Source organism: Cynoglossus semilaevis, chromosome 10 (assembly GCF_000523025.1).
Source record: "Cynoglossus semilaevis isolate Cse_v1.0 chromosome 10, Cse_v1.0, whole genome shotgun sequence".
Taxonomy (NCBI): domain Eukaryota; kingdom Metazoa; phylum Chordata; class Actinopteri; order Pleuronectiformes; family Cynoglossidae; genus Cynoglossus; species Cynoglossus semilaevis.
In genome coordinates, this window is record NC_024316.1 from 4,732,540 (window position 1) to 4,758,056 (window position 25,517).

Genomic DNA, 25,517 nt, shown 5'->3' on the forward strand with positions numbered 1-25,517 from the left:
CTTGCAAAACATGCTGTACATACATACATCGAATAATAAACTACAGTTTAAAGTCATAAATTACTTTGGCCAGTAGATGTCACTATACAATAAGAAACAGGTTTCGGTCACTCTAACAAAATAAATTTTACTTTGGTATATCTATTTTTGTTGTTTTGATATCTTTTGTAACACAAGTTAATAAATGCTTAAATAAGGTGAAACCTTAACCTGAAATAATTCAACGTCAATCAGTTACGTATATCCCAAAACAAATCAGATAAGCTGTAGCCAAAATGCCTCAAAACCACACAAGATAAATTTGGTTCAGAATCAGAAGAAGTCGAATGAGAATAAAAGTACAATCAGCACAAATATTCACGTCTCAAACTTCTCAAAAGTGTACAAACAAATGGACAGGAAGTAGTTAATTAACCGAACCAGATGTATTACAAATTTCTAAAAGATTTAAAACGTACATTTAACAGATATATCGAAGATCGTTTGTGGTGTGTTCTAAAATACACAGCAATTGAATTCGCTGCTTAACAGGAAGAAGTATTTATTTGCAATGAATTACATTAAACGAGGCTTTTATTTTGCAAAGGATTATAGGAAAAGCAGTGGAGTTTATTTTGAAGGCTGGCGTCTCACCTCTCCGGGAACATTACTGTAAGTCTCAGAGGTAGACTCGTTGTCAGAGGTGAAAGCACAGACGCTCCATGTTCGTCAGTCTGTGTTGTGTCGTAGCTGCCGCGTTGGTAACTCGGTAACTATGAGAGCAAAGAAGTTGAGCTGAGCTGAGCTGGGAGGACAGTGGTCGATTCTTGGAGAAGGGGAAAAAGAAGAGGAGCTGAGAGAACAGAAGCCGTGCGAAGAGCCCCGGGACACTCCGTGTTCATGAAGAAATAAAGCCGTGTATTCGCCCTTTTGGACGTGCGGCGGCTGCGTGACAAGTGCTCCGGCCAAACATGAACAAAAACCACCGGGTGGCGAGCAGCCGTTCACTGAGTTCTGTGGAGGTGAAGAGCAAGGTGTGCATAGAAACTTTGTTCATTATTTTTGTCTAACTTTAAAGTCGGTCCTTACTCACTCCGTGAATGTTTTTCTGACTACATTTTAATTAGCTGCTAATTAGCCTGGTAGCAGGTTATGATGTCGAACTATTTTACCGACATACACACAAAATATCAGGCGCAAACAGGGGCTGTTTTTTTTTAGTAGTTAAAAATATTAGCCCGTCGTAGTTATTGTTTATCAAAATGTTTCACTGTTGAGTGTAGAATCGATTAGTTTAACACTAAAGTTTGTTGTCGGAGGTTATCAGCTGATGGCTGAAGTGAACAACTGACACCTGTCACAGTCACTTCCGCCTCCTCCTCCCCTCGCGCTCTTTTATCAGTATCATATACGTATTTTGGTAGACGTTTAACTTCCTTAGTCTTCATAAATTAATTATTATTTTAAAGATATTTTAGTCTCACGTGTATTAATGTAACCTGAAATATATTTAAGATATTAGTTAAGGGTAATTCTAGCTATCATTTTGCTAGTTTTTGTCTGGCATTTATTTGTCGTCTCCGTTTTATATATATATACAACAAACTTTTAACCTTTTTTTATTATATTTATACTAATTTTATTAATATTATACTTTTGCTGACCCAACCATTAGTATTTTGTCTATTATACTAGCAACTTTTCAGCTGGATCTGGCTTAACTTGGGTGGGAGATAGTTGTCCTTTCATTTTGAATTTGAATAAAATTTTGAATATTTCTCCTCGTCGATCTTAGTATAACATGTAGTTAGTCTTTGCTCATTTTTCTATATGTAGCTTTTTTATGCTCTTTTCTGGTTAGGTTTGGTTTGGTTTTTAACCAACTCCTAGCTTTTTGTGACCTATATTATCTTTTAATTATTTTTTGGAGTGTAGCTTAGGTATGCACACAAAATATAAAACTCACCACTTAAAATTAGAGGTGCATGATACTTTTGGTTGCCGATAGATTACTGGTCAATAATGTGTTTTATTTATATTGCATTATAAGGTAGTTTAAGTCAATAGTTTACGCAGTAAATGCAACAAGGTTTCAACATTGAGCAAAAAGCATTCAGTCTGTTTGGGCTGCATATGTCATTCTACTGAGAGCAGATTCATTATCTTTTGAGGTAATCAAACTTGACTAGTGTTAATAAATAATGTCATTTGTCATGTCTTGTCACAGCTACATGACAGCGTTTGTTATCCTCAGTTTAACAGAAACAATTGTCTTGTCACAGCTACATGACAGCATTTGTTATCCTCAGTTTAACAGAAACAAAATTCCGTAAGAAGATTAGTATTTCTTAAATTAAAAATATTATTATGGATTATTGTGAATCGGCCAAAAAGAGCAGATAATTATCCGTTTTTGCAATTGGTTGAAATAATCCATACATTGCTTGGAATGTTTTCTAGTGTTGTATTTGTATACTATACACACAAATATAGTATTTGAAAAACAAATATTTAATTAGGAACATTCCTGTATTTGTTCACCTTTTCCGAGACTGCAGATGAAATATTGTGACTAAATATTTAGGAAAAGTGTTATTTTTAAAAAAATAGATAGATGTATATATATATATAGATGCAGACAGAGTTGATAGACTGGATAAGAAGCCATTTGTCAGTGGATCAAATGTAAAAGCACATTCTAGTACATAAACATCAGAGCTTTTAGGTGTTAATCACAAGCTACTAAATGACTTGCAATGATAGAGACCTTGTTCTTGTATTAATTTTACATAGTCAGCAATATACCGATTATTAAAGCTCAGTTTTGAACAACAAGGTGTTGTTTGATTAGGCTTATTTTTCTACTATTGTGCTATTCCTGAATGTCATAAAATTGTGTGCATGCAGGTGACGAGTACCCTAAAGCAGGCGACCTATTACCCTACTTCTGCCGGATGACAAAGTAAAAGAACTGGCCTTGGGCTCTGCTTGGGGAATAATTATATATTGACACAAATGCTGTCGCCTCATTTGTTTGTACCTTGACTAGCACAGAGTAGGTCACGTGTCATTTAAATTCAGAGAGTTCTATTTATAATTTACCGGAGTTAAGTTTTTTTTAGATTTAACATTTTGACACCTCCTGGGTAGACATTTGAAAGCAAACTACACAGTTACCAAACATTGCCACTTCTTGTCATAGTCTGGAAGCTGAGTGACACACTTTCTATACCTTTACAGTATTTCACCACTGTCAACCAAGTGCAAAGCCATTGTTACAAAGAAATTGTGTTTCTGATACTACGTAGGGCTTTCAGTTCAATGTCAGTTAAAATGTTTTAGCCTAAAACTGAAGTTATTCCCCAGCCATAGGCTCACAGCTGTCCTGTATCCTGTGCCTATATTTATTAAAATCCAATTAATAATCTGATTAGTGTTGGATTATAATGGCACATAATCTGTTGCCAATGCCTAGGCAACAGTAACCACAACACTTAGCACTCCACATCAACAGCTCCACCAATTGGGATGTTGTTTCGTTTCTTTCATTCATTCAGGTCATCAACTATAGATCATGGAAAAAGGAACCTGGCCATGGCCTAATGTGTTGTCTATTTATCACCTGTCTACCCAACACGGCCATATGTAGTATAATATGTTGTATGTAGTGTTGTGCATGCCTTCCCTTCAACACCCATGTCTGTTCTGTTGCCAGTTTGGTGCCGAGTTTCGTCGCTTCTCACTGGATCGTTCGAAGCCGGGCCGATTTGATGAGTTTTACGGTCTCCTGCAGCACGTGCACCGCATCCCCAATGTGGATCTATTGGTGGGCTACGCCGACGTGCACGGCGACCTGCTGCCCATAAACAATGATGACAACTATCACAAGGCCATCTCCACAGCCAGCCCTCTGCTTAGGCTGTTTCTGCAGAGGAAAGGTAAGAAAACAAGAAGGTGCTTGAACAAAGAGCCCAAGTTTTAGATGAGATCGTCTTTCTTTCTGACCTGATAAACTGTTGTGTGTTTACTTTAAACAATAGATAATAATACGTAGATGTTTTTTCTTTTTGTCCCACTTTTTGTATTTTATGTATCTCAAAACAAAACATAATCAAGCATTCACACAAGCCACTCACAAAACCCCTTACTGACCTCACTGACCTTTTTGTTTAGCGTTGCTAAACTACAAATAAAGAGTACTGCAGGTCAGGAAATAGTAAAGATTTCTTGTTATGTGAAATTTATTTTAAGGGATGGCTTTTCAGTGATTTGATGTTGATGTTGATGTTGACAGGTCTCGAATTTATGATCTCATAAAATTCATACTATTTCTCTTCTACTTACTAACATTTTATTGTCTCATTACCATTGTCCCTATAATAACACACTCTGGACAGGGAGTATGTGTTTTGGTGTCTTAATTAGTGACTGCTTAAGCCTGTTTGTAAGAGAATACAAATGGCTACAGCATTTTATTTCTTCCCCTTTTTCCAAAGTGAATCTTAACTAGTGTACGACATGTTGAATGCTAGTAGGACCCTGGGGGGTCTGTCAGTCGGTGCAGGTCGGACTGTGCGCTGGCTCCGCTGTTGTTTAAGCTGCCTTACTGAGCCATATGACCCTATAGAAGCTAAGCTACTTTGTCAGAAGGAGATTAGTGGGGGTCACTGTGTAGCGCTGTGTGGGACCATGTTTCAATTACATGCTCCAGGCATTAGCCCCCATGCTGTGCTCACTGCTGCTCACACACACAGGAAAAAAAAAGCTAAACAAAAACACTGGCATGCAGGCGTCCGACATTGGTCATGCAGCAACTTTAAGATAAAAACACAGAAACACTCATGTGGCCACAGCGCCCTAATGTTTGAACCCTGGTTTCGCAATACAGGTGTATTGCGTAGAACTTTACTGGAAATTAACTCTGAGCACATGGTGCAAATATTTAGAAAATGGGAAAAAAACAGTGGTTTTAAACAATAATAGTATTGGTTTGTCATTTATTTTTTTATCTTCTTAATTCACAGGTTAGCATAACACTTCGTAGCTGGTTTTGTTGCCTTAGGGTGAGGTCAGTGGTTTGATTCCTGTCTGTGTGAACTTAGCACTACAGTGATCAATTAAAATAAATGATTTCTAAATGATTAGAAAATGCAGTTCATATTCCAATACATGACTTGCTCCTTCACACACACACAATGAAAACATGCGCATGTGACACTCTTTTATACCAAATTTGCTTACTTAGATACTGTTTTTTTTTTATCTAGATGGATTTTTTACAAAATTACATCCACTTATGTCGTTTATCTTGGATAATGTTGGTGGAATGACATTTTATTCACATGGTTTTCTGTCCATTGATAGTCGCCTCGTGGGTTTAAACAATTTTTGGTGTGCAGTTACTTTGGAGGATGGACAGAGGGATGGATGTTCAACAGTGAGTGTCAGTGCATTGTTGTGGTCTGAGTCTTAAATAAGGGCCGCATTGTTGTTGCTTTTGTATCAGCGCTGCGTTGCTGACGAGCCATTAATGTGTCATTGTTCACTGCTGCAAAAATAGCACAAGGGTTTGAGCCTGTGTGGACCCTGTCACTGCCAGTCTGTCTTACAATCGCTTTGCCACACACAGTAACATATTAGCAGCTAGCCTCTGGGCATCTATTTTTGAACATTTTGTATAGGGCTTTTGAGCTGGCGGTGGGGTGTTCACTGTTTGCTGGTTGTCAGGGCAGCTCTGGAGAGTCCTGTTTGTAGGTGAATTAACAAGCCTAAGGTCTCTTTAAGGCTGATTGGAAGCACTGCAGAGCATGATGGGAGCTGGATCACCAGTCTTGAAAGCACAAGTGTTTTGTTTGCACTGCCTTCCCTCAGCTTCATTGTCATCATAGTGGTTTTGATGCTCAAATGTACGTCCATGAAAATGATCACTGACAATATTAAATCAACAGATACAGGAGGCTCATGAACCGTCGGTTGCTGTGTTCGTGACTTGTGACTTAATGATTAACACAGTTTCTGTTGACCTGACATCAGTGGAAACTATACAGGTGATTATTAGTCACCTGTCACAGATAAAGACAAGTGACTCACTAAAAGGTTTTGTATCATTGATAAACAATGTCCCATATAGCAACTTTATACATTATGATAGGATCCTTAAAAATACCCTCATGTAGACAACTTCATCTAGGCATTTCCCTGTTTTTATTTCAGAGTGCTATCCCTTAGGGCTATTAATGTCTTATTATGGTTTAAAAATTCTAAGACTCTTGCTCTCGGGACATTTAGCATTGGCTTCATGATGATGTGTACCTAAAGTAAATTATGAGTAATTATCATGATTACCTGGGTGTTGAGCTAACAGTACAGCTGATTGGAGTTTATGCTAACATTATTGCTGCAGTGTTGATTTCCTGGGTGGGAGCCATGTTTGTCCTCATTCCCACTGAATGAAAAGAAAAACTAAAAAAGGGAGAGACTATTTTTTCATCCTGTGGAAGAAGTGTTTTTGATTAATCTTTTCATTTTGACAGACTGCCAATATAACGCAGAATGCCTTTTGTTAGGGTTGGTGTGTGTTACAGTACAAAGCTGGACTTGCACTTAAGTTTTGGATATAGTCTGCAGGTGCTGTTGTTTAATATTGTTGATTTAGAGGCATGTCAGATTTATCTGCTGCACTGGCAGAACAGAACAGCCACAAATATTCGCAGATCTGTCCAACAGGGTTGCAGTTTGTTTTGGTTATATTATTCCTATCCACCTATCCATAAAACAAATTGTTTCCTCTTTATAACTTTTTGTTGTTGTTGTGTTTTGGCCTGTGTACCATTCAGAAGAATGATCAGAGTGAAAGCAGATGTGATGATCCGAGAGTTATAGACACGCCCAACTTTATGTTTGATTGGTTTCACCTGTGAAGATCAGGAGGAAATTATACTTGGACCAGTATTCCGTGTTTACCTGTATCAGTCATCCAGAAATTCATGTTTAAACACATACACGGCACCGTTTCCACTGAGATATCCCTTTGTTGGTATCTGCTTTTTGTGCTGTTTTTCCCTCTCGAGGTGTGGGTTACTTACATGACGTTGCTAGTTGCTCACATTGTTTCACCCACCGAGGGAGGGTAAAGGTATGGGGAGTGAGGGCCTGAATGGCTGTATTTACATATTCCAGCAGGGACTGTCTTTGTAATTAGTCACCAGCTGCATGAGTCACAGGGCCGAAGAGAAGGCAGTGTACACAGAGCCTACCCGCCCAGCAAAGCAAGCAGCGGAGCAGGTTCACACTGAGATAAACTCTGCACTGTACAAAGTCTGTTAAAGGGACAGTTTGACCAATTTTACAATTTGGTTGTAATGTTGGACAATATAGGCTTTTCTATTATTGTTATTTTAATTATAAACTATAGGTGCAGACCAAAACAAAATGAAACATCAGGTAAGCACTTGTGAGCACAAAACTTTAATTCTCACTTCTTCATTCTGAACACGTCCTCTGTTCTCAGTAGCAACAGGTGGAAGATAGTCTGTATGCTGATAGATGTATGCTGATGAAGAGAAGCCAGAACGGCTTTTATTTATCTAATCATTTAGGACAACAAGCATGGCAATAGGACAATAAGCCATGACTTCCCTGAGACGATGCATGTAATGAGTGAACGATTGATATGATCAGACCACTACAGGAGGAATGTGTGAAGGAGGAGTTGTTTGTTTAGCTTAATAAAAGATGGGAGGATGTAAGACAGAGATAGTAAACAGTAATAAAGAGGGAGTGATGTACAAGCTTTGTTCTGACCAGGCATGTAATTAGAGATGGAGAGAGGGAGTAGTGTAAGTGTGAAAGGAAGGCAAGAAGAAAGAGAGAGACAGAGAAAGAGAGATAGACAGGGAGAGAGGGGGAGAGAACAGTATTAGTGATTGAGGAATGCAGAATGAGGCCCAAACACAGAAGGGTGGGTGAGAGCGAGAACTAGGGAGGGAGGTTTACATTTTGAATGGAATGTGGCCAACCTCTGATCAAGTCTGGTTGGAAGATTGGACCAGACTGGATCAGCTCGCTGGGTTAGGGTATAGAGGTACAGAGTAGCGACAGATAATGGAGGGTGAAAGAAGGACCTGAATCAAAGAATGTTGAAAACAATGGAAAGTGGAAGGTGTGGTTAGCTCAAACCTGTAAAAAGGGAATTGATAAGACTTAATGCAGGCTGTCACATGTCCAGGTGTGGTGCTGCTAGTCCAGACTGATTTAAATATTTATCTGAATGCAGCATTTTATTAACAATAATAGCTTTAGAAAGTGATCACTGCTCCACTGGAATGGGTTGATATGTTTATGCAGAGGAAGAATGTAACAAATACTGCATGGTGTGCTGCCGTTATCTCTGATGAATCTCCAGCACATCATTCCATCTTGCTTACCTTGGCGAGCCACGAACAGGCAGGCATTGACATGCCACTCCAAAACACTGTTGCTTTAATTCTGCAACCGTACGCCGTCTGTTTACTTTGAAAATATTTTTCAGTACAAATGTATCTTCAATAAACTCGGTATTTACCAGCTTACTACCCAGACTGAATTGTTATGTTTCTGATGCAACAGAATCAATAAGCTTTACACTCTCATGAGGGACAAATTCAAATCTAGTTAGTGTTCTAGACAAACTCGAGTTTTCATAAATTCTAGACTTTTTTATTCTTCTAAAAACATGACCAGAGAGGGAACAGTTCATATAAGGGGGGCTTAAAATTTAGCAGGCATCTGCATGACCAAAAAGGACAGACTGAGATTGAGATACCGAAATGGCTCAGGCTGAGTGATGGACCAGAACCAACAAAGAATAGATTTGAGTGTGAGGCAGATGGGAGGACGCAGAAGAGTGCTGAGGGAGGGGAGCAGAGATGCATAGGAAAGAGAAATGTGCCTGTGTCAGCACAAAATACATTGATGGAAATGGTTCTTACTGCGGAGATGAGAGGCAAAAATGTACAGGCAGAAGTAGCGTGTGTAAGTGCAGATAGGCAGAGAGTGTATAACCTTGGCATTGGTTTATGTCACTTTCTAGTAAATGTAATGGAAGTACTATACTTGGAATACAGACACACTAAAAAAAAAAAACATCTTAGCCATTTAAAGATGTTCTTCTTTTGAGCGGAGTGCCCTGTACAAAAATGGAATAATGGAGCAGGAATAATGGCACTAATATAGTATTCATAAAGAGACTAGGAAACAGGCTGGGCCTTTTTAATTATGCATTTAAAGAGTAATTCATCAATGTTCACTCTTCTCCTCATTAGTTTTTTTATCTCAGCATCAGCTTTGCCTCTGCAGCTTAACAAACGTCATTGGTGTTGTTATACTGTCAGCTCTCCTGCTGTGTTGATACTGTTTTTCCTCTTAGTGCACTCTCCCTTTGACCTCACTCCTTCGACTCTATTCTCTTATCAGCAGCAAAGAGGCACTTTATCTGGGCTGTGCCAGGGAGCTATGCTCTCCACACCAGGAATAGTAACCCTGCGGGAATGTACTCCTTTGAAAAGTATTACTTAATTACTGCCTGCTTTTTCACTGATTTTCTTGAGGTTGTTGTACTTACTGGAATTTGTTTTACTCCCGTCACCCTCATTTTTCACTTCTGCACAGGTGTGAACTGGCAGGTAGATAGATGCAAATACACACACTCACACTGATGCATGCATGCACACACACACACACACACACAAAATGTGCTCCCCCTCATATATGGTTCTGTGTCAGGAACACTATGGCACCGACAGTGTAGTGAACATCCAGGGCTGTCGTCAACAAAACTGACTGTTTCCAGAACCCAACACCCTTCAGCTGCTCGTCTCCTGTCCCATCCCACCTGGATGAAGTACTCCTGAACTATTTTCTTGCAATGGTGTTGTGAATGGATGATATTTTCCAGGTTAATAATGAGTTGTTGATAATTCATTAACAGTTGAAAAAAAGAAAAAAACCATGGGCAGGAAGTGGTGTAAGAGAGTAAGAGAAAGACAGACAAGAAGTTGTCACAGCTGGAGAAAGAGTCCATGATCTTCTGCTCACAGCACTTTGCCCCTAGGTTGTTTACCTTAAACAATCAGCTGTCTTGCTGCCCTTATGTCTGCAGTTGATGTATATTCCCTGGTGCTACATAACAATTTACATTACACATCATGTGAGTTACAAGTTAGTTAATTTAGTTAGTTTATTTAACACAGCGAATAGTACGTAAGATCTTTACTGAATAAAAAGCCACAGTAGTACTAGTACTATCCTTGTTACAACGATCTGTCTGGATCATGTTGTGTCACCCAGTGCATCAGGTTTCCCTCACACAGGTTCAGGAACATGTACCAGGAAGTCATAGGTTGTTGGTGTCATTTTTTTCCCTGAGAGGGTCATTGTATTACACAAAAGGAAATTCACAGCCTCGTCATTCTGTGTAATCATAATTGTTTTATTGTAACATAAAGGGAACAAGTGGTAATAAAGATACTGAAAAAAGTTACAAGTACATTTTTGTCTCTTCATAGGTTAGGCCTATTAAGTAAACTTTTAGAGAAAATATTAACTGCAAGTCCCTCTTCTCAGTAAAATAGTTTGTGTACAGACATTATAATGACAGTGTCTTTTGTGGCCTGCTCTGAATGCTTGTTCATTTCTCACACTGTAAACCATTATCTGGGCCGTTTGAAAGCCAAAGTCCATGGCCAAAGTGCAAACATACAGGGTGTGTGAGGAAAAGGGCACACGAGTGTACTCTGTACGACCAATTCCTGAAAGTCGGCGCAAGGACATTAGATCTTTACATATGAGAGGAAGGAGTCAGCAAGACGTCTTATATGACATATTACGTATATACATATACATATATTATGTGTGTTGCTCTTATGTCATTTTCTCCTGACGATGCCAGCGCTGCACACCAATTTGATTTAGAGGTAAAGGACTTGAACATTGACTAAACAATATGAGTGCAGGGTTGAACAAGCATTTATGCTGCGTGTAAAGAAAATAAAGACACCATTGTACTTTATTACAGGCATCAGTACTCTGATGTTAAATTACGCAAAATGTATCCATTTTTGTTTTTAAACAAAGAAGAAAACATTGTCAGAAAAAAATGTTCTGTCATTAAACTAGGCTTATGTTTTAGAAAATAAAGTCTCTATTTCTAAACAATTGAATTCATTATCTAATTCCAGTCAGGTTGGTTATGAAGACGCCTGGTCAGTATGACTGAGGAAAAGACGTGTACGTGTGATTTCCACATGAATCACAAATGTGTCCCTTAATGTTGAGATTAGACAACAGCCATGTGATAATTACATATCTAATTCTGTGAGTTTCAACTGCCTGTCTACGTCATACCTTGGTGGAGTTAATCAATCATTAGCAAAACCAGCTGCATAACTCAGGTTCTCCCCAGCCTGAAGCTTACGCGACAACAGCATGAGTTCACCGAGAGGAGTGAAAAATGTAGACATCATCACAAAACACGAGGCCTTTTTGCTGTGTTAATCAGAGGCTCAGCAGCAGATGTCTCTGTCCTGCTGCTCTGCTGAGGTCAGATTGCCTGAATAATGACTGCTATCTCGACCCTACATGTTGACATTCATAACTAACCCTCATCGTTTCAAAACCACCTCGGTGTGCTGACCATTTGCTAAGGTGGACCACAAACATGCATGCTGTGCTTTCTATGCCATGTTCCCATAGTGCAGTTGAGGTCAGACTTGAGGACACGCACAGGCACGTTTGTTTTTTGTATACAAGAGTTTAACCTTGAAATATTTTTGCTGGTTTACTTACATTATGAAAACAGTAGATTGTCTATTTTCATTGTTTTGAGCTGGGGGATATAGTATAGGAGTTTAACTATGCATCACTAATTCTACATATGGCTATAACAGAAAGACTACAGAAGCATCGTTGATCTTTCAATTTGGGGTGAGATCCACTAGATTTTCTAAATACTTGAATCCTGGTTTGTCAGATTTACCTTTAAGGTAAATTTGTACAAAGGATTTAGACAAAGGAATAAGACACGGACAACTGGAACTACATCTTGGAGACACTGATATGTTTAAAATGTTTAAACAAGGAACCTCGGTGTGATTGCTTGTGTTTGTGTACCAACATGTTTCATGATGTGATGGGCTTTTAGGTAGTTTCAGCTAGTCTGAGAATGTTGTTTTGTGTGCCACTGGAGGTCAACTGTGTATTTGGATTGTCGTCTGTGCTTTAATAAGGGCATAAGAAAGAAAATTCTTACCAGACAGAAGTGCTAAAAGCAGGCATTTACTGATAAAATCTAACTTTTTAGATCTGTGAATATATTTGGATTGACTCTTTTTGAAGGAAACCTAAGTAGCTGTGTGAACTTGTATGTTTTTAAATCTGTGTTTCTGTGTGTGTGTGTCTCTGTGTCCATGAGTGGCCTTCAGGGACTGTGACATTCTTTCTTTCTCAACTGTCTCTGTTGTGTGATCTGGCCTTTCATATGGCTCAGATAGAGGGATGCATTAGATGAAACGAAGTCATGGAAGAGTGAAATGGGACGTGCCGGGTTACTTACCTTCTATGCATGATTGCACCGCAGCCCTTGTGTTGGTTGATGGAAGGAGGTATGTGTGTGTGTGTGTGTGTGTGTGTGTGCATGCACGTGTGCTATCCACCTGTGTGCACTCACCGCTCGTCTTTGTAGTTGTGTCTATGTTCACTGTGATAAAAATGTTCTCGACGGTTCCGGTGTTGAAATTCATCTTTGGATCTGATACAGTCCTGTGAGGCTACACTACTCCAACCAGGTTTTTTGTTTTTTGTTTTTTTTTGCATTTTTGGCTTCAGATCAAGGTTAATGCTGGCAAAGATGTGGCAAATGTGTACACACCATACTCGTGCCTCATGGGAACTGCAATGTGAGACTGTCGCTCTTTCTCTGGACAATTGATCCTTTGTTTTGGTTTCCAGGGATAGAGGAAGAGTGGTGGGGTGGTACCTGTCAGAAAGAAGCCAGGCTGAGTGGATATTCTGCCCGTACAACACACAGTTTAGGGGAAATAACACGCAATCACACCAGAGCTCCATTTATAGATCACTTATGCCTAAAATGTAACACAGGCGTAAAACATTAAACATTTTTAAACAAAAAAAATAACATCAGATACAGACAGACGCTGATGTTGATCAAGTCGAGAGCACCAAACACAGACAGACATGTTAATGATTAGCTTATATTATACTGGTTATCTACTTCAGAGCCAAGGTCCGGTTTTGCCTCCCAATACAGTGCAGCCTTGTTCTGGTATTACAGTATAACAATATAGTGAGCAGAAATGCTGGAAATATTTTCAGATTACATTTTCTCTGTTTTAAAGCTGTGGTTTTGAACTTTGAGAGTACTTTTCATACTGAAGAAATAGAAAATTGGAATTTTACTTAATATTGGTTAATTGTTAGATACAAAATGTCGTGTCAGTGTTCAGGTTGTTTTTTTTTAACCTGACCAAAATTTGTATTTTTCACATTTATTGAAGAATGTATTATTTTCATCTATAGAAGTTAATTGCAAAAATATTTAAACTGTGAGCTTCACTGACATCAGTGACACTAGTGGCTCTTTAAACGCATACGTCGGCAACTCTGCCAGGCCATGTTTGGCATCTGGAGACTAATTTGTGTACAGCACTGGATCAGAGCATGGATGAAGGAGTGTGTATTCCACCAAGTCTGTGTGTGTGTGTGTGTGGTGTCGCACCTGTTTAACCTGAGGGAAACTGCAGGGATCAGCATCCTGTCTGTGTTAAACACAGACTGCCTGCAGTGATGCCTAAGGCTAAGTTTTTTTTTTTTACTGATTCTCCTGGATCTACGTGATGCTTTATAATGTCAACCTGAATAACAATATCTAGTCAAGCAAGGTGTAACAAATAACCAACTTCCTTTATTATTCTTCCTGCTTTTGTCTTCCTTCTGTATTTTTTCTAACCGCTTTGTGTATTTTATTTTGCAGAAGAAGCTGATTACACATTTGGAACTGACACTCTGACCAGGAAGAAGAACACGGTACTCTCTGCTGTTCTATTAAGGCCTGACGCCAACAGGAAAAAACCTCCCGTCATCATTAGCCTGCCCAAAGACTTCCGACCTGTGTCCTCCATCATCGACGTGGACATTCTCCCCGAGTCGCACCGACGGGTCCGTCTGTATAAGCATGGCCAGGAGAAACCTCTCGGCTTCTACATCCGTGATGGCTCCAGTGTACGGGTCACTCCGCAGGGCCTGGAGAAGGTTCCAGGTATTTTTATCTCTCGCATGGTTCCTGGTGGTCTCGCAGAGAGCACTGGTCTGCTAGCCGTTAACGATGAGGTTCTGGAGGTGAATGGTATTGAGGTTGGTGGGAAGTCCTTGGACCAAGTGACGGACATGATGATCGCCAACAGCCACAACCTCATCATCACTGTGAAGCCAGCAAACCAGCGGAACAACGTGGTGCGCAGCGGAGGAGGGGCAGCATCTGGAAGTTCGGGTCGTTCTTCAGATAGTGGTGCCAGCTACTACGGCTACTCACACGGCAGTGGCATCGCAGCCTCTATGCCCACGCACATCATCCAGAACTTCCCAGTTGACGAGTTGGATAGTGATGAGGAGGAGGAGGACTTGGTGATCGAAGTGGGAGGGGAGGCTGATCCAGTCAGACGCTTGTCCTCCCAATACAGCATGCCTCCTCCGCCCAGGTACGAGCCCCATCTTAACCTCCGCACCACCTCTAACACCACCATCTCCAACTCCACCTCCACCCATTCCATCGACACCAACGGGACCCTGGCTGTTGACGGAAGCAATGGATCACTGAGCTACGTCAACAACACTAACACAACTCCATCTCTGGACAGACCCTTGGAGAGGCGGAACCTGGAGGAGGACGGTACTGTTATAACACTGTAGACAACACTGGAATCAAAACACACAACTGTGACTTTATCAATCACACAGATACCAACACAAACAAATACAGAAACAAAAACACCAACAGAGTCATGGAGCAGCAGCAGTTTAATTGACGTGAAATTCATCTTTTGTGCTCCATATTATTGTGACTCTGTACCTGACAAGCACAAGGATGTGCCTGTTCACTTTTAAAATAATGACAGCTTCATGTTTTTTAACTTACATGTGATATACCCGTGTACACTGCAGCCGTTCATGCCAATTCATTTACATGTGTGCCACGGGTGATATCCACCCCGTTTTATTTAAGACACATCAATTATAAGGATGTAGCTGTTCAAGAAGCCCTACACATGTTTTGTTAAGTAAAAAAAAACATAGAATTTTAATTGGCCTTGTCCTGAAGAGCTCAGTTCTCAGTTACTATTCCCATAAACAGAAATTCCCTATAGAAGAAAATACAGTAAAGCAGTGTCTGAAGCACAGGCCCGAACTGTTTTTGTGCCTTATCTGTCATTTTTGTCATTAATTGGCTTTGGATTTTACACAAAATATTGTATCCTACAACACCTTAAATGAGTAATAATGATTATAGAGACTCTTCTAGATATAGGGGGAAAACAATTACAATATTGAGTAAAGATCTAATTGTGTGGATATCGCTTCAGCATAGTTTCTATCCTTCTTTACCTTCCCCTTTTTATAAACTAGATGTATGCAATTTTCCCCCATTGACATTGACAGAGTTGCCTGTCAACAACTTGAGATACCCAATTAAAATTTTAATAATATAGACTATCATGATCATTTTTTTGTAAATCTTAGATGTTTTTGACTGGCAGATGGACCTTATTCAGAGTGCAACCACTAAAAACACTTCTGTTTAAAATGCAGTTCTAACACTTAGCTACCGCTAGAGGACAGTGATGAACCAAATAACCTCGGTTAAGTGTAATTGTGGTACTTGTACGCCTGACAAAATCAATGAATCCTTTTTGGTGATGTGGTGGTAAAGGTCAACATTTATGACTCTTTCCACACAGTCTGATACAACAGGTGAAAAATACATCCTCAATAAGAACTTTTTCTAAAAAAAAAAGAAAGAAAGAAAAGAACAACCCTTGTTAATGAACACTGGGCTCTTTGTATTTGTGTTTTTTTTTTGGACCAGATGCTGTTTTCCACTGTAAATGACTGACTGACTGAAGATTTGATTTTTTTTTAAAATTCATTCTCTCTGATTAAACTTGTACTTTTAAAAAAGGAATCCCTTAAATGGCAGGCCTGTGATTTAAGACGTAATTTTAATTTATTTCTTTGTGTATCGTCCTTAATACAGCAATACTTGTATGTAATGGGTGACGGCTTGAACATGTAGAGTCATATCTGACCAACTGGGAGTTGCATGTCTCTTGTACAGAGCACACTGTGCTTTCTCTCCATGACAAGGGTTTCTTTTCCCTGCTGTGTCTAACAAATGACAAAATGTGACTTTGATTTCTCCCTCGTTGTGTTTCTTTGTATGTTTTCCTCTTTGTCTCTGGACCATGACATCTGTTGCTTAAGTTAATCATTTGATTTTCAAATCTTATTTTTTGCTAGTCATCTTATATAGACCACGACTTCCAGAACAGTTAAGGACATTTGAGTGGTGTTTAAATGACATACACTGTCAAACTGGTGACTATATGAACGCTGAGGTCATCATGAGTGAAAAAAGATGAATTCAAAAGATCACATATGGAGAGGGACCATAACAAACTCTAAAAAACAAAGACATTACAAGTTTAAAACTGCAGGAAATGCATACATTCTCATTAGTCAACCAGAACTTTGTAAACCAGAAGGCAACTGTCTCACATCAGAACAAAGTTCCAGTTAATTCAGCAGGTTCCTAAACAGTTAAAGTGCAAATGCATTACATGCTGCTTTTTTTCTGCCTCTCTAGAGCTGCAGTAATGTTGCTATTGATTTTTTTTTTAAACTTTTCTATTTCAGCAGCGATAATTAGCATTACTGCCCACCTAAGCCTAGTTGGTCAGGATGTACTGTCATCTTCAGTAATGTCTGATGAGCCCATATCCATATTAAGGACTGATTATGAGAGAGTAAGCTAGCCATTCACATTTACAATCTGTCAAACCCTGCGAGTAGACCAAAGGTGGCAGTGGACCATCAGGAGGTGACTCGACTAGTTCTTATATTTTTTTTTTTGCATTCTACATGTGCTAGAACACCCTGATGGTTAGTTGGAAAAGTCATCATGAAAGTGGAACTAAAAGCTCATGTTCGTCTGACTCCATACACGGACTGAGATTAACTCCTTCTAAGTTTTTTCAGCATCTGTTAAACCTTGTGTAAAATATTTGTGACTGGAACCACACTACAGTTCATGTAAAAACAAAGTACACACACCACTGTATTTCAAACCATGTGATGAACATACTATCTTTATTTCAGTCCTTCAGGCTTCTTTTTTTTCATCAAGAATGGCCTTTAGGTATGTATTTATTTTGTTTGTCTCTAACTTTACAACAGGACACTGAGATTGTAACTCAGCGGCATTTGTTATTTATTCTCTAGTCATGAGTCTGCATATTGTTGTCCATACACATTATTTTTATGTTTTCATGGTACGACCGATATAAATTCCTGACAGATTGTGTTTTTACTGCTGAAGCTAAAGCAGTGGGAAGATCTCTGAGAGACATGAACTTGTAAAAATATGATTTATTTTTTCCATACTGTGAATTATCATTCTTATTTTTGTGGGAGAAAAACACTTGTATCAGCACAAATTCAAAAGAGACTACTTCTTTTCCCCCTTTGTCTGTTCTTTTTTTTCTTTAAGTGATTAAACATTGTATTTTTTTTCTTTTTCTTGCTACAGATAAATCATTTGGTATAGATTTATAATAAAGATTGTCAGTATTTTCTTATATATGGTGTAAATTTCTATCACATTTAATGGAAATGTTTTAAATTTCAAATAAAAATGTACCATTAGATAGATGTACACAAATGTCTGATTTAAGGAGGTGGATGAAATAAACTAATGTGTAGCAATACTCTGTTGTCTGTCATGTCCAAACGGGAATTAAGATTTAAAATGTTTTATGATGTTTAAATCCTCATATTAGTGAGGTGATGCCATTGTCATGTCGTTTGCAAGTTTAGGCAGTCGAGGAATTCAGCCTCTAAATATTCTGCTGAACACACAAGGGCATACTCCTGTCTTACAAATATATTAACAGATAATTGTGAATACCATTGTGACGTCGGAAGGCCTTGTATTTAAATGATGATTTTTTTTAATTGAGTCAACGATCTTTCTGGAAGCCAGCAGGGGGCGGTAATTTTTTTAAAAGTTTGAAGACACGTACACGTATACGTTCTTATAGTTCTTTATTGCCATCTGCAGGACATTTTAATAAATGCATCATTTCCCAGCTTGCGCTGCATATGATGCTTCCGCCATCAAAGTTCTCGCTCTTTGTTTCGCTGACGATTATCGAGGTAATGCCGTAGTTACCGCTTTACCCCGGTCCCTCGATAACCGTGAACTTTAATGCGTAATGTAGTTTTAAATATCGTATAAAAACTATCTATAGTAATAAGTTTGTGTGTTCGAGTGTATTACACGTATCACAATGCGAATACACACAGCTGAGGATCATGTGACATTGTGACGTGTAGGCAACATGGCGGCGCTGAGCTAAGGTAGCAGCAGTAGAGCCTACACTGACTGGACACAGATCGCCGGGCTTTTAGCGTTTACCCGTCACCTGCTCGTTGGTCCACAGCAGGCTCAGGCCGGACATGACGGCCTGAGAGAGGAGCGAGAGATGCAGAAACATCAACAAGTATACTTAGAGTGGCCACAACAACAGCAACAGCAGCAGCAGTCCTTAGAGGCAAAGACAGAAAAGTGTAAAACCAAGAGCATGTTTCTGTCCAGGGCACTGGAGAAAATCCTCGCTGACAAGGAGGTGAAGAGGAATCAACACAGTCAGCTACGGAAAGCCTGTCAGGTGGCGCTCGGTACGTTCAATTTTATTGCTTTACACATACGAAACGCGTTATTGTGAAAACATATCGTGTCGTTGGTTTGACTTGTCAACGCAGAGGAGGCTAACAGTGCTAAGTAGCTTAAGCTTTTAGCTTTTTAGCATCTAGTGTCAATCGAAGGCTTGGCGTTTGCTGGCTGCGTGGAATTTCTGTGTGTTTTTAGCATTAAAATGGGTTCCGTGCTGCAAAAGGAGATAATGTTGTCGCTGATTTGTTATAGCACCAGCGTCGCCAACTGTCAACGTCGGCACGTAAAGTTAGCTAGCTAACATTAGCTGGTTCGTTAGCCTTCTGAACAGACCAATCCTCATGCTGAACGTAGCGCTGTCAGGCTTCATTCAGTCACGTAGGCTGAGTGACTGACAGGATAGCGTCTCACAACTTCTGCCATTATCACGATGGCAAGCTGTGACTATACTTTTCTGTGGTAACGCAGTTAATGTGACAACACAGCCGGTTCCTGCTCTGGGGGTGTTTGCTGTGACAGCTGTACACTGACTGTTCTCTGTGGCCTGGATGGTTCTTATAGGCCTCGCACTGACAGGACAACAATCAGACTGTTTACACATCAAACCAGTTTTCTTTGAATTTTGTTGAAGGATTTGTCCCATTTTATAGAACCCTGTGTGTTTTCGTGTAACTGGTATTTTATTTAACATATATATGAGGCAACTAAAATATCAAATTTCTGTTATTGATCCATTGAAAAGGACACGTGTTTGTGTGGCTGTCATTTCAGAGGGCATTCGGGTTTGCATTCAAATCTGAGTTGGGTTTTAGTGACAACTGAATTACATTAGAGTTATGTAGCGCATTCTGTAATGTTTTGATGCAGCGAAGCCAGTTTTCCAACATATGGATTACCCAGGAAATGTTCATTGTCAGAGTTAAATCATATGTCATGTGGTCATTATTTGAATGATTTGTCAGGAGAAAGCAAGTCACTGTGCGTTGTGCTCTGATGTAAGCCACCGTGAAAATACATGTTCCGTCTAAGATTAGAACAGGGGTCAGAATCTGACTGTACTCCATGTAAATTCAATTCACAATACCATTGTCTTTTCTCTTGCCATTCTGTTCCTGCCGACTAGGTTGTCTGTGGTATGATGACTAAAAATGCAGCGGTTTGGTCTTAAGCCAAAAAAACAAACAAACCACAATTTCAGTGTAAAATATCCCAGTAACTGTAGCTTTCAGTGCCAAATAGTCTCAGTTTAATACTTGTCGTGGCTTTTGTCCTTTAAAAACTTTTAAAGGTTTTGTCTGTATCCTTGTGCAATTATTTACACATGGTGCTGATTACAATAGAAAACTATTTCTCCCATTGTTGTTTTTTTTTTTTTTTTTACTTTGCAAAGGGAAGAGTCCTGCACTATGTCTTGAGCGTGTGTCTTGATAGGGAGATAAGGATGTATCTCCATTTTTTCCCCTGTATCCGTGTTTAATAGTATCACAGACGTAGGCTCGCCCACATTGTCAACAAGTCATTTTATACTGGCAGGTATGCTGCAGTTTCAACTCACAAATCTGGCTTTTTGGCTTGGGTTTGACTGGAGGTCAGTCTTCATGATAAGCTCTCATTCTAAAGACTGAAGTGATTAATTACAGAGAGGCTCTCAAAGTATCCAGAGACATACTGTAAAACCTTATGGAAATGCTCAGTAAAAGCATGCTTCAGTTCCTATGTGGCACAGAAGCTCTGTGGAAAAGTACTCTGCAGTTTGGAGGCTGCTGTTACAGCAAGCAGTTTCAAAGCCGTTCTTGTTCAATGTCCATCGTTCACAAAATCTGTTCAAACAGATAGATTGATAGATCTATAATCAGAGCAGAGCGCAGAAATCCCCACCTTCAGCAATCTTTGTTTGGATATATTATTTGGTTCTAAGCCCTTCAGAGAAAATATTACTCTTTTAGGAGTTGCTCTTGTGCTGAATACACTATGTTGTAGTAGTCCAAGAGAGAACATTTAGCAGGCCAGTAGGTGTCCAAAAGTGGATGTGAGAATTTTAAATTAAATTTTAATATTATTTTATTTATTTGAATTTGTACTGTGCATTGTTGGGATATGTAAAATAAATATAATTTATGTATTATTATTTTATATTATAAATATACATTTTGTAATTGATGATTGATTTATTCTTTGAAACATTTATATTAAGTTGATGCTATTACAATGCCTTGATGTTATTGAGGTTTAGTACACAGTCATAGCCTGAATGGTACTAATAATCTATCTATCTATCCATCCATCTAGCCATCTATCCATCCATCCATCCATCCATCCATCCATCCCTATATATAGTCAGAATATAGCACATACAGAATTGCAGTTATTGCATCATTAATGCATGCATTCTCCTCTACACCATCATAAAACAATGACCTGCAGTCAGAGTGGTGGATTAGTTCAAACATTAAATGTTCAAATGTACGCTCGCCCACAGGGTTTCCTGATAAGAACTCATTTTATGGTGTATGTATACTCATCATTTTGCCGACATCTGTGCTACAGTGTGCGTGTGACACTCAGGCCTTAATCAAACTCGTACCTGTACGGCTACATTAAGCTGCTATTCCAAGGCAGACGGCGGAAATGAACTCGGTCATAAAGTTTGTCTTTGAACCGCAGGGAAGGACTGCAATGGAGTCTGTGAGTTTGTCTGCGTTCTACCGTGACGCTCTGTCATTATTCATGACACCAGTAGAACACAACACGACCACAGCAGGTCAAGCTACCTACCTGGGCTGCACGGTGCTAACCATGACAGCACTGCTGTTGTCCTTTCCTTTTTAATAAAATTAAAAATCAGTCTACAGATTTAGGTTTAACTACATTTTTACACATATATATCATGTTTTCCAGGATTGAGGTTTGTAGGTAACATTTTAACTGCTGTTTCTCCATGATGTTCCACTGAAATAGCGGCTGCATTATTAGGAATGCTCTGTAATGTGGTTCACTGTTGATCTGTGCAAACCCAGACCTGAGTTAGCGTCTTTCCGACGAGTCGCCCCGTGGTATAAGAAGATTTAGTAAAGGTTATCGGAGTCAGCTGTTGTGCTGAAATCACAAATTCATAGGTGTTACATTGAAAAAAAGGGGGAAAAAAATCACAAATGTGATGTCGGATTTTAAGGACAAACTAATGTTTTTATACCGCAGGTTTTATTTAAGACGCTCACTTTTATTCTCCTGTGTCCTTTCTAGATGAAATCAAGGCCGAACTGGAAAAACAAAAGTGAGTATTTTCATATTGTTCCAAGCCTCAATGTTTAAAAAATTAATATAGAAATTTTGAATGTTATTAATGTTCTTGTATTGTTATGGTGAACTCAGGTTTGTAGCAGGCAGTAAATCATGGCTGGTCTGGGAGATTTGTGACTTGCTTTTTACTAACTCTCCCAAACTACTACCTTGTTGATTTGTACCGTATGTCAGCAGAAGTGCAGTCGCTCTCTAGGTGATGTCGCCGCACCAAGCTGTCCCAAAAAGATAGGCAGTGGCGCTTATCTAAAGTTTAACAGTAAACGGCCGAGGATTCAAATTCCTAATAATAATTGGTGATAACTGGGTTCACACACAAACTTGATTTATGCGTGTTTTCTAGTGGATTACTGTGAAGCGGTTCTGGTGGAGCCACGAGTCATTTTTCCTCTTCTCTCACTGCAGGGACGGCACCGTGGTGACTCCCAAGGTCAACTACATCGAGGCTGACAAATATGTGCTGCCCTTTGAGCTGGCCTGTCAGTCCAAGTCTCCTCGGATAGTGAGCACCTCTTTGGACTGTCTGCAGGTTAGTAATTCACACACACACACACACACACACTCACACGCGCACACACACAGTTACACCCAGCAGATCACTTTCACTTAATGACTAATTCACTCGGGCCCACCTGGAGGTGTGGTGGTTTTTGGGGGGGGGAGGGAAAAAAATCTAGATGCACCTGCTTTGCATGTCGGACAAGTCCAGGGAACAGTGGATCCGCATTCCACATAGACACCGTTGACGGTTGCCTGCATGAATTTACTTTGAAGAATCCCCAATTACTGCGAATGTTGTACAGTAAATAAAGCCAAATTTATGATCACAAATACACATGGATGATATATTTTGTACACACCCATTCATTTCAGTAAAATATTAATATTACATGGAATATACTGTATATTGTGGCTGGACATATTTGACTCTTATTTACATACAATCCAGCATGAAAAAAGTGCAAACAAAAAGGTTTAAGGTTTCAGAAAAAAAACAAATCTTGTTTCTTTTTTTTGTTAATATTCTAATAATAAATATAATGTATTATATATTTTATCATTTGTTATATCACTATTATATAATGTATCTTTTTCATAATTACTATTATAAATATATATAATTTATAATAGTAATAATTCATCAAGCAGGGCTGGATTGAGCTCTCTAATGGGACGGTTTTGGCCCGCGGGCCATGTGTTTGAGACCGCTGGCCTAGATGTTAAAGCTAAATCAAAGAGTTCTGCTCTAACTGCTGCTCCTTTTGCTCCACCGTAGAAGCTGATCGCTTACGGACACATCACGGGAAATGCCCCCGACAGCAAAACCCCGGGCAAAAGGCTGATCGACCGACTGCTGGAAACCATCTGCAACTGTTTCCAGGGTCCACAGACCGACGAGGGGGTCCAGCTACAGATCATCAAGGTAGTGTCTGAAGTCTGAAATCCCACTGTCAGTCATCATATTTGATACTTGATACGTCATTGTCTTCACTGGTTTTGTGATTGTGGCCAGATCTAGTTATAAAAGTCTGCTTTTATTCGGCGACTGTTCTCTGAGAACTTCTCTCAGGTCTTTCAACCCAAATTTTTGAACCTAATCTGGCCAGAAAGTCCGTCAGACGGGCAGCACATGTTCCATTCCACTGATTATTTGAGGGGTTTTTTTGTATCAGAATCTGCTCTTGAGTCGGGACATCCATTTTCAGCTCTTTTCAAACCATTTTTTTCTTCCACACTAAGGTAGTCATTGTGCTTCTTCCTACGGATGGCTTGATAGAACCTTTTCATGTCCGATACGGTATCTGCCGTTACCGATATCAATCCGATACCACAGGCTGCCAAGGCAAAAATGTCTCTGTTTACAGCATGTTACGCAAAGTTAAGTTAAGCATTTGGGCTCAGGCATCAGATCGGACGAGTTGTAGTTAGTTTTTTTGTTTTACCAACGTCCGACCGATTCCGATCTTGAGTATGGGATCGAGCCATCACTACTTCTTTCTATCTTTTAGTACTGATATATTTTAATTTATGAAAGAAAAGAAGCTGAGAAAAGTCCTGTAAAATCAATAGACTTATTCAGCCTTTTATAAACACTTATATTTTGACACAGTTTCAAATTCTTAATTCATCTGACTTTGATTTAGGTTTAAAAATGACACTTTGCTCAAATCTGCCGCGGTGGCTCATGCTCAATTATAGACGCCCACATCCTATTTGCTGACAATTTCTAGTGACTGATCAGTGTACAGTCTGGTCCACTGACCTGGATCACTGACATTTATCACTGTTGACCAAAGATTTTGAGGTCAGATCGTTGACGTGAGTCTGTCCTCTGCTCACCTCTGAGGGACACGTGGCTGTAAATGTGACAGCGTTGACTTCAATAGCAGAACGATGAGTCAATGCACGGACAACGTTGTTGTTTTTTTTTTGGTGAATAAGGAATCAAATGATATACCTTTTGCAAAATGAATGTTTTGGTGAAAGTTTTTTTTTTTAATAGCAAAGTAACTAAGGAATCAAATGATATACCTTTTGCATTCGAACCCTGTATGAAGTGCTGCCCTCCCTCCGTCTCTCTGACCAGGCCCTGCTGACCGCGGTCACCTCGCCACATATAGAGATCCACGAGGGTACGGTTCTTCTCACCGTCAGGACCTGCTACAACATCTACCTGGCCAGTCGCAACCTTATCAACCAGACCACAGCCAAAGCCACGCTCACGCAGATGCTCAACGTCATCTTCACACGTGTGGAGAACCAGGCGGTTGGTCTTCATTTCTGGACTTGGACATGTCAATAGATGATGCTGTTTTAGATGATTAATCACAAGGAAGTTTTGGATTAATCATGATTAGTCATGCTTAATTGGTACTGTAATTAATCATGATTAATCGTGATCAATCCATATCAGTAATATGGAACAACTATAACATATATGAAATAATAACATATGTAATCAAAATGTGCAAAATTAAAGCTTAAAATTGATAGAGTTGGTGGATTCAAGTTATTACTCTACATCTTCTCCTTCGTAGATCCTGGAGGCTCAGGAGCAGGAGAAGGACCGGCTGCGACCACCACAGCAGAACCCATCTCCAGTACCAGGTAATCGGGGAGCGGGCTCCCCCTGGTCCGACCGGACACCCACTCCTGAGGCTCCAGGCTCCCCATCTCCAGCAGCCAGTACTCCAGACCTCAGTACCACCAATGTCCACAGCTCCCCAAACCCACCGTC

At 39.6% G+C, this 25,517-nt stretch overlaps 2 protein-coding genes across 2 annotated transcripts in view; both read left to right on the top strand.

Annotated features, from left to right (window-relative positions):
• The first annotated feature begins 658 nt into the window (after window positions 1-658).
• Window positions 659-18,011, top strand: pard6b (par-6 partitioning defective 6 homolog beta (C. elegans)). Its single transcript, XM_008318293.3, has 3 exons — window positions 659-1,013; window positions 3,695-3,917; window positions 14,006-18,011. Exons 1-3 carry the CDS (start codon window positions 951-953, stop codon window positions 14,938-14,940), a joined length of 1,221 nt encoding a protein of 406 aa, XP_008316515.1. The 5' UTR covers window positions 659-950; the 3' UTR covers window positions 14,941-18,011.
• Window positions 18,012-18,290: 279 nt separating this feature from the next.
• The window catches only part of arfgef2 (ADP-ribosylation factor guanine nucleotide-exchange factor 2 (brefeldin A-inhibited)), a 31,161-nt gene continuing 23,934 nt past the window's right edge, over window positions 18,291-25,517 (top strand). Inside the window, exons 1-5 of the mRNA XM_025059564.1 lie at window positions 18,291-18,984; window positions 22,223-22,253; window positions 22,685-22,808; window positions 23,556-23,702; window positions 24,867-25,046. Coding sequence (XP_024915332.1) covers window positions 18,789-18,984; window positions 22,223-22,253; window positions 22,685-22,808; window positions 23,556-23,702; window positions 24,867-25,046 — 678 coding nt within the window. The 5' untranslated portion in view covers window positions 18,291-18,788. The remainder of the gene's footprint in view (window positions 18,985-22,222; window positions 22,254-22,684; window positions 22,809-23,555; window positions 23,703-24,866; window positions 25,047-25,517) is intronic.

What these genes read in the sequence shown, in the direction of transcription:
- pard6b (XM_008318293.3), top strand. Translation starts at nt 951, where the DNA reads ATGAACAAAAACCACCGGGTGGCGAGCAGCCGTTCACTGAGTTCTGTG. An exon ending in CTGTGGAGGTGAAGAGCAAG is followed by an intron (nt 1,014 to 3,694) that starts GTGTGCATAGAA and finishes TTCTGTTGCCAG; the next exon opens with TTTGGTGCCGAGTTTCGTCG. An exon ending in GCTGTTTCTGCAGAGGAAAG is followed by an intron (nt 3,918 to 14,005) that starts GTAAGAAAACAA and finishes TTTATTTTGCAG; the next exon opens with AAGAAGCTGATTACACATTT.